This window comes from Alligator mississippiensis, chromosome 5 (assembly GCF_030867095.1).
Source record: "Alligator mississippiensis isolate rAllMis1 chromosome 5, rAllMis1, whole genome shotgun sequence".
Lineage (NCBI taxonomy): Eukaryota > Metazoa > Chordata > Crocodylia > Alligatoridae > Alligator > Alligator mississippiensis.
In genome coordinates this window covers 215,545,025-215,561,091 of record NC_081828.1, presented here as the reverse complement: position 1 = coordinate 215,561,091, position 16,067 = coordinate 215,545,025, and the positions used below count along the sequence as shown (strand labels likewise).

The 16,067-nt window shown below is 47.2% G+C and overlaps 1 protein-coding gene across 5 annotated transcripts in view; it reads left to right on the top strand.

The window, feature by feature from the left end:
• Positions 1-16,067, top strand: part of ALS2CL (ALS2 C-terminal like) — a 91,356-nt gene that overhangs the window by 52,598 nt on the left and 22,691 nt on the right. For all 5 annotated transcript variants that reach the window (XM_019480710.2, XM_019480712.2, XM_019480711.2 and 2 more), the window contains exons 2-10: positions 87-195; positions 1,206-1,398; positions 3,052-3,117; positions 4,826-4,991; positions 5,672-5,800; positions 8,193-8,312; positions 9,183-9,259; positions 10,557-10,623; positions 11,289-11,485. In XM_019480710.2, the coding sequence (XP_019336255.1) occupies positions 87-195; positions 1,206-1,398; positions 3,052-3,117; positions 4,826-4,991; positions 5,672-5,800; positions 8,193-8,312; positions 9,183-9,259; positions 10,557-10,623; positions 11,289-11,485 (1,124 nt within the window). The remainder of the gene's footprint in view (positions 1-86; positions 196-1,205; positions 1,399-3,051; positions 3,118-4,825; positions 4,992-5,671; positions 5,801-8,192; positions 8,313-9,182; positions 9,260-10,556; positions 10,624-11,288; positions 11,486-16,067) is intronic.

The following is a 16,067-nucleotide window of genomic DNA, read 5'->3' as shown; positions in this document are numbered from 1 at the left end:
GCAACGAAGGACACATTTTGGCTATAGGAAGGACTGCAATATGAATTGTTTGGGATCTCTGTCATGCTCTTGTGTGTTGTATTCAGGACATGGGCACTGCTGAAGGAATAACGTCACTTCTGCGAGCGGAAGAAACCTTCTCGGCTTGTCTAGCCCGGATCGACTCCATCATTCTCAAGCCTATGTTGCAAGCAGGTAAGCCCCCTCCTCTTCCCATAATGATTTGCTGCTTGTCATCTGAATGCAGAGCTTTTTGGGTAGGTTATCGCAGAAGGGGATGGGCATAAATGGCTTTTAGACCCAAACTGGATAGTGAGGTTTGTAGGTTGTGAGTGACCTCTTTCTTGGACCACGAAGTGCTTTCTGTTGCTGTCCTGGAAGCTAAGGTATAGTGAGACCATCGGAGACATGGTGCAACTTAAACAGTGACCCTTTCCTTTCTCCTGACCACCGACAGTCCTGGCTTAAATGCAATCCACGGTCTTGCTTTTGCCTTCAGTCTGGAGAGTAAAAGCCCTGACAGTTCACTCCTGGCAAAGTCCCCTCCCCTGTATTCCTCCTGTCTTACTCTGGTGTGGGAATATAACCCGTGGAGTCAGGTTTTCAGCCAGTATAAACAGCTCCATAAACATTGATGGAGCTGCACAAATGTGTCTAATGGCTGGGGGATTGCCCAGGGACACCTCTTGCAACAAGTCAGCATGTCAAATGCCTGTGTGCATATGAAGATGCATAAAATGTACTGGCAAACAGAGTAATGTACTCTACTGTGTGCATCAGGGTGAGCTAGATGGATAAACCCTGAAGTCCCTTCCAGTCCTATCTGTGCCTTACATGCAGTCTCTAGACCAGCGATTCTCAATCAGGACACCACAGCACCCTAGGCTTCCTTGCAATCCTTCCAAGGCTGTCACGAGGTGCTACACAACTTTGGCACTATTAGGTTTGCAAACATGATTCACAAGATCCACCCAGAGGTTTCAAATAGGAAGCCACAGCTATGGTCTTTTGGAGTTGTTTGCAACAGAAAAGAAAACACCCTTGCTTTCTACAACCCTGCCAGTACTACAGAAAAGTACTAACTTTTCTGTCATCAAAAAAGGAGTGAAAACTGACATTTCCCAGGGGTCCCTCAAGTTGAAGGAGGTTGAGAACCACTGCTCTAGACATTGTGGTGTCCTTTCCCCCCACTCCCTCTTTCCAAGAGCCTTATGATCAGAAAGGAAAAGAAAACTTCAAACTCCTGCTGCTGTTGAATGACCGATTCCACGCTCTCTGGGACGTGACGGAGGACCACCACCGAGCACTATGGCAGAAGTTCAGCACGTCCACGTCCGTCCACATCCAAGACATCTACATCATTTGGAAGGTGGACCTGTTTCTTAAGCACTACATCCAGTAAGTATAGATAATGTGTTTGCAAGGTAGCTTATAGGAGCAAACCGGTAGACTATAGGATTAGCATTGGATGATCTAATGGGTGTCCTTTCTCTAGCAGTGGCTATTGCTTCGGAGAAGGTTTAGCTTACTTACGTTCTCGTGATCATGTTTGCACCAGAAATTTAAAAAAAAATCCTGGAGTGTCAGGGAAATAATCGATGTCTCTGAGCCACGAGCCCGTAAAGGTGTTGCTGGGATCACAGTGGAGTGGTTTACAGGAGGAGGATGTATGGGTAGATGGAAACATCTATTGAGAGACTGGCTTGTAGCACGTCATGATGGAGTAACAATTATCACTAGGACTTGTTGAAACACAGCTGTCAGGGGTAAGTGTGAATAAGTATTAGCAGGTTTGGGGCTATGATTTCCGTTGTCAACTGAGATGAACTGTAGAGCTCGGTCACTGCGGTGTGCTACATGTTAGAGATGCTCTTAGCAATAAATACTACGCCCTACTCCTGGTATTGCCTGAGTTTATCTAGGTAACTGGGCCTGAGCTTGCAGCTTGGACTGGGAGCCACATTTGCTTGGAGACTCCCTCCCTCCTCCCAGTATTAGACATTAACTAAGGACTGTGTGGCTTTTTTCATTTGAGTTTGTGTGGGTTGTGGTCAAAATACAGAAGTGCTGCTTTCAGCAGTTCCGTTTTGGGGGGCAGTCTTCCTTTTTTTATGATTTGTTGAAATCTCCAATTTTGCAGCAGAAAACTTCAGATATATTTGGAAGTCGCCTTGGGAGCAAAGCTCATTGTTCTTGTATACAAAGGAATTGAAAAGTGTGTGTGTGTGTGTGTGTGTGTGTTAAAAAGGAATTGGAAAGTGGTGTGTGTGTGTGTGTAAAGGTCAAGCTTGGACTTCAATGTGCTGAGCTACCCCAAAGACATCTGGAATCTCGTTTCCAAAAACCATTTTCATTCCGGACTGAAAAATTGCAATTGCTGCATTTCCCACCAAACAGCATCTGGCTGTCCCCTGTGGTCTTTGTCCTGATCAGATGGATCTGACTTTAGTGTGCCCTTGTGTGTGCATGTGCCTAAGGGGGCCGCCCCATTACAAAGCCCACGGATTTTCAAGCTTCTGGGAAGCAGCAAGAAGGAGGTGGGATGGGATGGGAATGGATCTCACAAATGCTGATTAAATTCCTGGCAGAATAGCCAGGGTAATTCAAATACCCAGTGACACTCCCCATTGCACACTCTTGACAAAGCATGTTTCTCTTCCCCTCTAGTGGCAAAACCGTGCACATTACTTTGAGTCTGTGTTGAGTGCAGCCCTGGTCCTTGATCTTGAGCGACAGAAAATTGTATGTTTAGACCTGGGATTATAGTCCTTTCCCCACGGTTTAGTTTAGGGCTGCTGTTGTATGAGCACAAGGGGTGTTAGGTGGCGTGTCAGGAGAATATCTTAATGGTGGGGAGACACTGGAGAGGACCTAACGTGGGTGAAACCTGTGGAGTGAGTTACAAGATAGGCTGTGGTGGGCCCTGTCTCCATCTGCCTCTCTAGCTATGGAGCGAGCTGGCGCAGACTTTCAAAGTCACCACCAGCATTGCTGAAACCTGGTAGCTAAGTCCTAACTTAACTTTGTCTGTATTTTTTTTTTTACCAACAGGTACTTCACAACTTTTTCAAACTGTGTTGTAGTCCAGAGCTTTGACCAAGCTGCAAAGAATAAGAGGTTAGTGGCTCAGACTCATTGATCTCCTGTCCAGCATTAAGGAAATCAATCCATTTTGAATGGTGGAGTTATAATGGCAAAGAATAGGAGGTTAGTGGCTTAGACTTATTGATCTCCTGTCCAGCATTAAGGTGATAAATCCATTTTGAATGGTGGAGTTATAATGGAGTATGACTTTTAGGCTGGTCTTGGAGTCCCATGACTGATAAGAGAAAGGCAGTGAGCAAGGCACCGATGATATATAGGGAGAAAGGGCTTCATCATCTCATGACCCAGCCTGTCTATCAAAGAGGTGGCATGGGGGTCCTGTCTTGCGGTCATCCCAATGTCACGGTGAGTCTGCACGTCCTGCCAACTTCCATGCAGGTTGCTTCTGGGTTGAGTTGCTGTGTCATCGTGGTGCAATGCTGAGTCATAACAACACCATCTTGACCCACACCAGGGTGAATGACTTCTGTTTTAAACACGTGGCTTCTTCCCCACTTCCCAAACTTGGTCACATTCACCATCTATCTTGATCTAAAACCATCTGCCACAACTAGAAAGTGGTGCCTGCTGCTTCACGATATAGTGCCACCTTTGTGGCTCTCAGGCTATTTCATGCTCCTTGAATATCATTTGTTGAACCACCAAAGACCCTGTGCTCGCACTGAATGCAAGTCTGATCGTCTGAGCTCTCTGGTGGATTTGGGCACATGCCCCTCTCTCTCCAGGCTTGGACAGGCTGTGGGTTTTCTTACTCCTGTAATAAGTCCTTCATCTGACCAGGCTGAACTGGTCCAGCTCCTGGGATGTTTAGGTGGGGCTAAGTGAGAAGCTGCTTCCTTTTTGAGATATACCCCTTCATTTTGGCACACCAGGCTGTGTGTGGCTTGATCCTCCCTGATCCCAGTGTAGTGGTGCTGATGTGCTTCTGTCCTGAAGGATGAGTCCAAATGGTACACCTCATAGTAGTGTAGGGGAGATGCTAGTCTCCTCTGCAAGAATGGTCACTGCAAGGTGTCAGTGCTGATAGGTTTGGTTAGAGGAGAAGGATTTTGATAAGGTTTCTGTTAACTTGGAAATAAGCACTCAACACTAGTATTAAGGAGTGGCAGATCCCAATTGGTGGTACACGTACCACCATTATTATGCAGACAACCTGCCCATGGTATGCATGAACAGATTATAATTACTTTATATGACAAAAAATTGCTGGTGGTGCTGAAGGTTGAACTGAAAAATGTGCTGGTGGTACTTAAGGTTGCATTGTTTTAAATTGCTGAACTCCTCTGGTTTTAGGGTTTGATCTGAGTTGTTTGATCAGCATTGGTTTGCTGCTGTATTGTCTCTCATGTATAATTCAGTCAGTGGGGAAGTAATGCTATAGTGGGTACTATTTTGGGAGCACCTTTCAATTCATTTGCCTTCCTTTGCAAAGGGATTTTTTCCCCCCAAGGTTAAACAGCAGCTCAGTGGCAGTCTAATAGAGGTGCACCATATTGGCCTGCAGTCCAGCGGCTCGCTTGCTGGACTATAACACGGCCTGAATGCTGTACGCTTGTCTTGTGGTATATTCACCAGAATTGTCCTCTAAAAATCTCCAAGTCTCCCAGGGCTGCCGTGTTGCCTAGTCATTTAGATAGATGGAAAAAAGCAGAGCTCTTCATTGTGGGGGGCTGAATAATACCACTGGATAATGAAGTTGTGCTGTGATTCAATCCCATAGCGAAGTGTGGAAGCATCACAAGACAGCGCTGAAGCAACTTCTCACAGATGGGATCCAAGAGACCTCCGTATCCTTGGCCCTGCATACCATCCTCCAGAAACCCATCCGAGAGCACGTCCAGCAGTATTCCCTCATCCTTACCAGGTTGAGTGAGGCCACCGGAAAGGTACTAACCATTGCATGTTGGGACAGTCTCATTCCAGAGCTGTGGGGCTTTGATAACAAAGATGACCTACATCTGCACCGAAATACTTATTAATGGGGTTTTCCAGGTGGTGGTCCTTTATCAGTGTGAGTTATTTGTTCTGCTTCAGGGTCTTTAAGCATTTTACAGTAAAAGTATTGGTCGTATAAGAGAAAAAGATAGGACCCACATCACATAGACCAAAGGTGTTCATTCAAATGGGCTTCTTATCAGACCCAGACCACAGGGCTCCTTGGCGGTAGTGGTGAAGGGCCTAACATAGCTGTCACTCGTTCCCTACCACTGCCAACATGCATCCCAGAGCAGCTTTCTGCCAGGGAATTTGGCAGCATCCAAATGCCCAGACCCTCTTCAGAGGCCCACATCCTGGGTGAAATGGCTCTGGCAGTCATACGTCTGACAGATGGTAGGGGTACAGTAATGCCCAATGTAACAGATGCATTGGAAGTAGAGTTTGAACCCAGGAGGCTTGACCCACAGCCCATTGCTCTAATGATGAGGCCACAAGGTCTCCTAAGAGGTTAGGGAATCGTAGGCTGGCAATTCAGAGCTGCCAAGGCTGCTCTTCTGGTTTGGATGTAGCAAGGGGTAGATATGCCGGATGCCGAAATATTCCTAAACTCTCTTTTGCTGCTCAACAGTGCCCTGAGAGAGACCTGATTACCAGTGCCATCAAGGAATATGCAAATCTGCAGTCTTTCATCAGCCAAGTGCTGGATGAAGCCAGTTTGACCAAAGCCCTGTGGAAATCCTTGGGGCACAAACTCACGGTGAGTCATAAATATGGATCGGATGGTTGTCCCGTCTCTGGCATCCTGTGGGCCTGCTGGCGGTCTAGAGCAGCAGGGTCTGGAGAGTGCATTGAGCTTGCACTAGCAATGTCCATGGATTAACTCCCTGCTGGGGGTTGCAAAGAGGATGGAGCTGGACTGTGCTCAGTGGTTGCAAATAACAGAACAAGGAGCAATGGGTTCAAGTCGCAGCGAGGGAAGATGAGGTTGGAGATTAGGAAAAACTTTCTTGGTAGGGGAGTGGTGGAGCGCTGGAGCAGAGAGGTGGTGAGGTCTCCATCCTTGGAGGTTTTTAAGGCCTGGCTCAACAAAGCCTTGGCTGGGATGATGTAGTTGGGGATTGTCTTGCTTGGAGCAGGCTGTTGGACTAGATGTGGCCTCCTGAGGTCCCTTCAACCCTCGTTGTCTGTGATTGAGGGCTTCATTCTTCTTTACCAAAGGTGTGATCATTGTAAAGCCTCCCTTGTGATTCCAGGCAGCCATAAGGGTGGACACGCAAGTCCTTGCGATCTTGGGTTAGTTTCCGTAACCGTTGTCTCAGAGTCTGTTCAGACATCCCCAGCGAGCAGTGACCTCCTGAATGCTCAGGGTTTAATTTGGCTTTCTGAATAGTCAAATGTAACGTCCCTGCTTCCCAGTGATAGCATAAGTTTCCTGTGCCGGTCTTCCCACTATCGCCTTCACCAACACATCAAACAAACCCTTCTCAGTCCTTGAGAGTCCTGTCAAGCCTCCCATCTCAGGAGCCCTGCTTTCCCTCTGCTTCATCTTTATTGAGAAAGGACCCTGCTTCCCAGAGGACCATCCTGCCTCCTTTTAAAGGGTTCAAACCATGCAGCTACTCCCTCCCACTCCCCTCTCCTTCTCCACCTTCTCCACCTTCTCCAGAGGCTTATGGAAAACCCAGGTCTTCCTCTCCCTGGACATGACCATTTGCCACAATATGGGGCTCATGGGCAGGCTAATAAGATCTGGCTCTAGCTAAGCAAGTTTCTTTCAGTGGGTCTCCATGGGGCATCTACACATTCATTCATGTGCCTTAGTTGTTGCACATTTAGTTTAGTAGCTGCTTAATGAAGTACTAAGTACATGCACGGTAACTACAACTACTGTGCAATAGCGCCAGCACGTTTTTTTGTGACACCTACTGCACATTACCAGTAGTACTGCACAGTAGGCGATTAGCACAATTTTTAAGCTCCACGCCACTGCTAGCGCGTAGTTATTAGGCCAAGGCTCAGTAAGTGTCTCATGTAGACGTGCCCCACCAGAAGTAAACTTACAGGATGGGTTCTAAGGGATTTGGATAAGTGCCATATCTTCCCACATACAACACACACCTTTCCTCCAAAAGTCAGCTGCTGGAAGTTATGATCCAGGACATACGGTAAAAGCAGTTTCCGCCACTGGTGGTCTCTGCCAGGAAAAAGCAGAAGTTACTGGCTGTGGATGCTTTCTCTTTCCTCCCCAGCAGAAACTCTGAAGGAACTATCTCTTCCCCACGCCCCTTCATTCTGCTGTTCAGAAACAAGTTGCATATTTTATCTGGGGACATTTCATAGGTGGGAAAATACATAATTTATTTCAAAAGAGAAGTGGATGAGAGGCTCCCGGTGTTGCCATTTTGCCTCCCATTGAAAGAGGCTAACCTTGATACGAATGAAGCCCTGAACACACCAGAAGTATTCTGGCTTTTTCTGGGCCTGTAGCTGGTTTAGAAGTAGGCCCCCAAGTTTGCTCGAGGTCAGGTGCATCCAGGCACACACAACCCAGTTGTTCTTGGGAGCAAAGATGGAATTAAACCTCTGTTGATTTTACCTTCCTTATCTAGGGGTCCTGCAGCTGTGGACAGCTGGAAACCAAACTAACCACAGAAAGGCATCCAATGGTTGGAAAATCTCCCCGCACTACAGCACCGTGTAGAGAATATGCTAACACAGGGATGCTCAACCAAGGTGCTGTGGCACCCTGGGATGCCTTGGGATGCTTTCAAGGGTGCTATGGAGACCTATGCAATGTTAGCACTGTTGGGTGCACAAGCATGAGTTGCAAGATAAACCTGGAGATTTCAAACAGGAATCCAGTGTTAAAAACTTTCTGTCCAGTTGTGGAGTTGCTGAGCTCCTTGCAATGGAAGGATTGCTTTAGGAGTTTCCCTTCAACAAAAAAGAAGTGAAAACTAAAAGCTGGCATTTTTCAAGGGCTCCCTTGAGTCTAAAAAGGTTGAGGAGCACTGCTCAAACCTCAACTGGCTTCTCTGGGAGTCTTGCTTCAAGAAGATATACTCTAATTCTAATCTGATCAGTGCCCTTTTTCAGGAGTCAGAGGGTTTCACCTCTTTCTCATACAACTCCTTGTCTTCCCTTTCCAGGATGCACTCTGTCTTCCTGAGCGCAAGCTGCTGGAGGACAGCAAAAATCTTCCCATTTTTGCCAGTACGGGCCGGTCGGACCAGGTACTGCTCTTCAATGATGCCCTAGTGCTCGTTCAGGTGAGTCAGTCCTGGACTCTTTTCAACGTAGGCATATGCTAAGTCTTTCTACCCTGTTGATTCGGTAACTACAGCAGAGCTGGATTCACTTCTGATCACCAGCAGAATAGTTTTCTTTCCCAGCACATTAGTGCTGTATTGCTGCCACTGATACCTTCCTAATAAATCCAGGCTCCTGGCTGGTTTGTGTGTACATGGCTGTCCAGCATGAATGTTGGCCCATGCTCTAGCCCAGAAGACAGCTAATATTAGGGGCAGATTTGTACATGCTTATGCAAGTGGTAAAAGTTTTCAAGATCTAGGTGTAAATAGATGTGAGGAAAGGTCTTCGGGTTATTCACAGCATCCTGTGCAGATATGCCCCAAGCTAAATGGAGACTAGCTACGTCAGGTGCTGATGGACGCAGAGTTGTGAGTAGCATAGACTAGCATGGGCTGTCAAGCCTGCCCCAAAGGCTGATTAAATAGGTGGGCAGCTGGCATTGGTCTCGTTGCTACAGCTACGCCGTGAGATATACAAGAGTTTAGACATTGAGCTAAGCAGTTTATGCACTAGCAGCTTTAGACTTACCAAGATAGAGGAAAAGGCACGAAACTCATACCAAAGCCTTCGTTCCTGCAATAGTTTTGAGCTCACCTTAGAAAATTATACGCAATAAAGCCCTGAACAGAATTAATTCCCTTCCTACCCATCCCTCCTTTGCTTTCCCTGCTCCAGTGCAGGTTGGCATGAGACGATCAGGGTGAGAAGGTGGAGTGGGAGGTTCGAAGTGCCAAGCTAGACCCGCTCTATCAATGCCAGCAGTGTTGCCCAAGACCGAGTGATGCTGTCTAACCTAACCAACCTGCTTTTCTCTGTGCGGCCCTCAGGGAAGCAGCTTTCAGAGTTTTGATCTGAAGGTCTTGTGGGTCGATGCAACCTGCGGGGAGAAGCCGGCCCCAGAACTGTGAGTGAAATGCTTCTGCTTGGCAAAGGGGGTTAGCTTGGTGTCATGTGCCCCATTTCCTTCTTCTCTTTGGCTATATGAGCAGGAACTGGGTGTGGGATATGAGATTATTACACATTTCAGGTGGCTTCCCAGGCAGCTAATACCTTTGTAGTGCTTGCTTTTATTGGCATCTTGAAAATGAATCGATAAAATGTCATCCTGCAAAGCATAACCTTAAAAAAAAGAAGAGCTCCTTTGGAAAGACTGAGACGACTCAATGGCTCTTGAGTACATTGTCAAGAAGAAAATACTGGGAGTGTTTACACGTGCCTATCCACTGGCTTAAATTTACTGTGCAGTAAGTAGGAATAGGCTGGAGTCTACACGTGCAGGCGTTAAAGTGCATTAATGCTGTGTGTGGTCCCACTTGGGACTAAAGTTAGTCCCAAATCAGTCCACACACACGGTGTTACTGAGCAGTAAGGTGTCTACATGTGTGTTACTGCACAGTAACTAACTGGACGTCAATTTAATACCCACGATATGCAGGTATCAAATTTACGCTCCAGTCAGCATCAGTCACCATATTTACTGTGCAGTATGGGCATGCATGTGTAGACATGTGTCTGTACTGGGCAATGATTTTGGTTACTGTGCAGTAAATGCACATGTGTAGATATGCCCACTGGATTAAAGGAGTATTTAATCTAGCAGACATGGCAAGAAGAACAACTTTTAAGAGATATGCATCTCACACAGAGGCTGAACAAATGTCCAAGGTGAAAGACCTGCTTCACCTCAATGCACCTGGCCTTGATAAGCAGCCTTTCTGGAAGATCTGTTTGTCAGCCTCCCTGAAGGGGTACCCAAATGGCATCCTGTGCCTGTGATATACCAAAAGGTCAGGTTAGATGGTGCTATGATTGCTTTGGCCTTTAACGAAGGGCTCTATCAATCCCATGCCAGTGGCCAAACCTGGCGAGACTGCGGCTGCGGCTGCGGCTGAATACTCCTGCCTATCTGCATCTAAAGGCGCGCTCCAAACCTAGAAGGACATTAATGAGGCCACTCCAGGCAGGCTCAGCACCAACACCCACTCTTAGGCTCTTATTCTCCTGCTAGCTTGAAGGATGAGTTGGAAAAACCTCACTTGAGCGCTGCTGGGTTTGGAGTCTATCAGTGGTATGCTGCTGTGGCACCTACAAGCCCCAGATTGCCGTTCCTTGCTTATCGATTCAACACATAAAAGCAGCAAGTCTTGTGGGTTGGCTTGATATACTGTTATCCCTGCCTAACCCTGCCCTGTGCTTCACAGGTATAGTCTCCGCATCATTACGCCAGAAGATACGTTCTTCCTCTCCACCAAGGAGCCACAGATAAGGGTGAGTGCAGTGCTAGTGAAGAGGTGATGTGTTTGGTATCGAGGATGACTTGATTGTTAACAAGAAGGGGAGAGGGAGAAAGTAATTGAAGCTTTAATATTAAAAGACATTTACATTTGACATCAAATCCCTTTCCCTGGGATCCCACCTTGCATTGCCTTGCTGGTCAAGATAAGACTTCCATGCTCCTCCTGATTATAAGACCATGTATCTGCCACCATGCAATGGAGTAGAGCAGAAGTGGTGTCTGGAGCTGTGATGGTCCAGGGAATATGTGAGAAGCAATGGATTTAGGGGCCATCTCTTTTATTGGGCCAACTGTGGTGTTGGGAGTTTGTCTGTCACCTCTCCCACTGTGCAGTTGGTCCAATAAAAGATCTTATTTTCCCAAAACAGCCTTTTAAAGGCAGTCAGATTTTTAGATGGTGTGTTAAACACTTTCATTTAACACTGGAGCTTTAGAGGAATATCCAGGAGGGATTTCCTTGTGTTGAATCAACATGACCAGATGATGGATAAACTAGACACCCAGTGGTAGATAGACTATATGGGGGACAGGAAATGGCCTTCTGTTCACTTTTTTCTGGACTGCATCTTGCCATGAGCAGTTTTTTCCCCTCCTTTCCTTCTGTAGCCCAAATCCTCTCCTCCTTCTGTGCCCCCAGGCTGTCTGGCGGTGGAAGCTGAGTCAAGCAGTGCGTCAGGCACTGAACGGGAAGAGAGACTTCCCTTTATGGAGCAAAGCTGGAGAAGGAAATGAGCCTCCGATCTGTCGCTGTTTCAAGCACATCTTCCAGATGGAGGGCAGGCTCAAGAACGCGGCATACGAAGGAGAATGGTGTTGGGGAAAACCGCATGGCAAGTAAGGACTTGTGTTTGCTTCTGGTTCTTTGATCTTAAAGGAATGGGACTCATCGTAGCATGGGCTGATCGCAGGCAGAATAGGAGCGGGTTGTCTTGTCGACTTCCTTCTGTCCTCAGGGCTTTGTCGGTCTGCCATAGGCAACCCTTCTCGGACCTGCTGGTGGTGGGATTGTTTGCACTGCGAACTTCAGGGCATATCCTTAGTGACATGGCTAAGGACCATGAAAGCACTCCTCATGGGTATTAAATCCTGGTCATACTCAGAGAATAGTGCTCCATACCAGACACTGTAGCTCTGGATTTGAGACCTGTTCTTTAGAAAAGCAAATGTCTGGCCTTAAATTTTGCACCATCTAGCCTAGGGGCGTCAAATCCATCTAGTCCCATGGGTGCAGCCTGTGCCTGGACCCCCTGTGCTGTGTGTAGGGCTGGGACTCTCTCTCTGCCTGATGAAGGGTGTTTTGCAGTGGTTGTAGCAGTGGTAGTGGATGCAGTGGTGTCTGTTGGGTTGAAACTAGTTCATGCTCAGAGCTAAGCCCCTCACCTCAGCTCCAGAATGGGGCTGCTCCTTGGTCTAGAGCAGGGGTGGCCAACCTGCAGCACGGGTGCCAGAAGTGGCATGGGCAGCTCTGTGTGACACATGGCAGATCAGGGTTGTGGGGTGGGCAAAGGTAGGGGCAGGCAGCACAGCAGCAGATAGGGCAGAAAGCAGAGCAGCAGATCAGGCAGGGATGGAGATCAGAGTGGCACTTGGAGAGGGTGCAGAGCTCATTTGTGACATGCCTGCCTGAAAGATTGGCCCTTACTGCTCTGGAGCATACTGTCAGATCACACTCTAACCTCTGCCTCCAATTTAATTTAAAATAGGGCCTTAAGAAACTATGAGATGAGGACCCCATGTGTAGATGTGTCCAGAGACAGCACCTGTCTCTCTGCTAAAATTGGAAGGTGCTTCGCCACTTCATAGGTGAAGACCTTGCAACGACGTGACTTGACCAAGGTGTTGTAGGGAGTCTGTAGCAGAGCTGGGAGGAGACATTAGACAACCTTTTTTGTCAACCCTTTCTCCCTTAAATGCACCCTGAACCCAGCTGTAATAACAAGCCTACTGATGCATAAGGTCATTGGTGAGCAGATCTGCACTTGATGCCGTGGATGGTTGCTCTTTTCTGCTCATATAATACAGTCCTGTGCTGGGTCACCTCTTAGTCCATGGATCATTCATATCTGGATCCAGGCAATCCTTAGTTTAGTCCAGTTCTTCCAGACCCCTAAAGAGTTGGAGATCTGGGAGCAGGAATCAGTCTTGACTGATCTGCTAACATGTGAATGAGTCTGTCTTTCTAGGGCTGAGTTTTGCACCAGTTCTGCTGCGGTTGCACAAATCCTGCTGATCTCACTGGCTGTGTGCCCGTACTGTCAAAGCTCATTCAGATGCATTTCAAACCCATTTCACAAATTGGCGTGATGAGCACTGTGCTGTGTTTATTTTCCAGCACTTAAATCCCCCATGCGCTCCCTGCTCTGTGCACGCGTTAAAACAAATATGCAAGTGTTGGTTGCTGCATCTCTTGCTAAATGTGTTTGGGAAACTAGTAGGTGGTTCTCAGCCTCTGTGCTGATACAGGAAAGAAAACAGCACGTGGGGTGGGGACAAGGAGAAGGAAGAGAAGAAACCACAGACCGAAAGGGCAGGTCTTCAGGTATTTTAACAATCCTCATAGCAGCAGGACTTTGGCTGCCGTAGTCCCCCTTGCTTTACCTGTGTCAGGTTGGGTGTGATGTCTTGTGTTGTCAGGGTTGACTGCAGTTTTATTAATAGGTTAGATTATGGATTTGTCTGGGCTGGTTTGGATAGGGATGATGCTGCCTCAGGTAAAGGGTTAGATTAGGTGATCACTGGAAGTTCCTTCCAGCCCGACTTCTCCATAATTTTTATGAAATCTAGCTTTTCCAACATAATGCCTGTACATCTGTTCCTTCTTGTCTCATTTTGTGCCTAAATTGGAGTATGAATTTTCTATAGGAAGTATGGATTTTCTATAGGGACAGCACCTTATACTATAGTGTCCTGATTTGTGGTTGGGGCAGGGATAGGTGAACAATTATTCTGTTATAAAGGGGATTTCCTATTTGTGAGTGTTCATCAGCTGACTCACTGTAACCATTTCATCCATTCACTCCAACCCTGCAGCAAACGAAGCTAAACATGAGTAATTCAGCTTACCCCAAGTGACATAGAGTTGTCTGGTTTACCTTCTACTCCCCATGGGGTAGAAGCTGACAGATGAAGCAATTATTGTGGATCAAAGAGCAATACATCTCCTTCTCCCTCACCTAGTCTTAAAATGGTATACTTGTTCATCCCCCTCTCCTAGATGTTATAGCAGTAATGATCCCTAGTTCTTCATCAGTAGATCACCAAGTGCTTGACAGAATGGAGCTCAGTACCACTCCGTCTCTTTTCAGTGGGAAGCAGATAAAGATAGTATTTTCTGCCCACAGTATCCGCAGGCCAGTGGCAGGGCTGTGAGTAGGATTAAAGTCTTGAGTTCCAGTTCTGTATCCTAATCTGGAAAGTGCAACTGAGATGATGATCATCATCATTTTTGCAATCTGTAATTCTAAACTAAAAGTTTTTGTGAGCATTGTTGATCTCTGCAAATTGGGCACGTTTTTGGCACCTCCTTGCATTTGACAATCACTTGTAAGATCCATGGAGTGACTTGGAGCCTTTAGACCAGGGGAGGGTGGGGGACAACCTTTTTGGCAGGCATGTCACAAATTAGCCCTGCACCCACCCCGAGGGCCACTCTGATCTCCTTTCCCAGCCCAACCTGCTGCTCTGGTTTCTGCTTCCTTCTCTGTACTCCCTGTCCTACCTGCTATTCTGCTGCTTGATCTCTGCTGATCAAAGTTATAGCAAGGGAAGTTGAGGTTGGATATTAGGAAAAACTTCCTCACGAGGAGGGTGGTGAAGCACTGGGACAGGTTACCCAGAGAGGTGGTGCACTCTCCATCCTTGGAGGTTTTTTAAGACCCGGGTAGACAAAGCCTTGGCTGGGATGATGTAGGTGGGGCTGGTCCTGCTTGGAGCAGGGGGTTGCACTAGATGTGACCTCCTGGGCTCCCTTCCAACTTGAATTTTCTGTGATTCTGTGACCTGCCATGTGGTGCAGGTTGGCCACTATGCTGTAGACAATGGGACTGGAGCTGAACGAACAGTTTTAGCAAAAGTTTGCCTCTAAATCTTGTCAGAACACTTTCACAAACCAATTTTACTGGGCTTTGCTTATTTGGGTTGCTAAACATTTCTGAGGATTCAAACTTGATTAGCTCTTGCAACAAAGAGTTGTCTCTAACCAGCACTTACACCTTGATGAAAACGCCCACAGTAATAGCATCATCCCAGCCTTGACATGGCGACTGTAAAGTGAGCTGAGTCTCGAATTGCAGCAAATATATCAAAAGTGTTATTTAACTGGATTTGCCCAGCTCAGTTCCCTGAAATGCTGGACTTGCAATGAGACCATGAATATCATCGTGGCAGAATGAAATCATTGCTATAAAAAATGCTTTGGATATGAGTGCCCTTTCTTTATTGATTCCTAGTTCTGCACCAAGGCGCAAACGCTTGAGTCGATATGTGTACTCTGGAGAACAATCTTAGACCTAATTGACCATAATTGACCATAAAATGAATATATGAGCCACCAGTGTGATGCTACAGTTAGCAGAGCAAACAATACACTGGCGTGCATCAACCGATGCACCTCAAGCAAAACTAAGGACGTTATTCTCCCGCTCTCCTCGGCATTGGTGAGGCCACAGCTGGAGCACTGTGTCCAGCTCTGGGTGCCGCATTTCAAGAAGGATGTGGACATGCTGAGAGAGTCCAGAGAAGAGACACTTATATGATTAGAGGCCTGAAGAGCAAGCCATACGAGGAAAGGCTGACCAATATGGGACTGTTCAGCCTAGAAAAGAGAAGACTTTGGGGGAATTTGGTGGCAGCTTGCAAATAAATGAAGGGAGAGCATAGATTCATAGCTGCTAGGGTTGGAAGGGATCTCAAGAGGTCATTCAGTCTGACCCCCTGTCCTGGGCAGGAAAGAGGGCTGGGGTCAGACGACGCCAGCCAGGTACCTATCCAGTGTCCTCTTGAAGACCCCCAAGCTAAGGGAGAGCACCACCTCCCTTGGAAACCTGTTCCAAATTCTGGCCTAGCATCAGGAGCCAGGCCAACAACTATTTACCAAAGCGCCCCGGGGGAAAACCAGGAGCAATGGTCATAAACTCCTAGATAGTTTCAGACTGGATATAAGGAAATACTTCTGCATGGTTCAGACTAGACTCCCAGCAGGCACCTACCTTGGACATCCTCAAAAGGAGACTGGACGCCCATGCTGCCTGGGGTTATTTGACTCCCACAGTCTTTCCTGCCCAGAGCAGGGGGCTGGACCTGATGATCTCATGAGGTCCCTTCTAGCCCAAAACATCTGTGAATCTGTGACCTTCCCTGAGTTTTTATACCAAGAGAGAGATTCCCAACCGTAGTGACAAGTGTCTTGGAGCAAGGG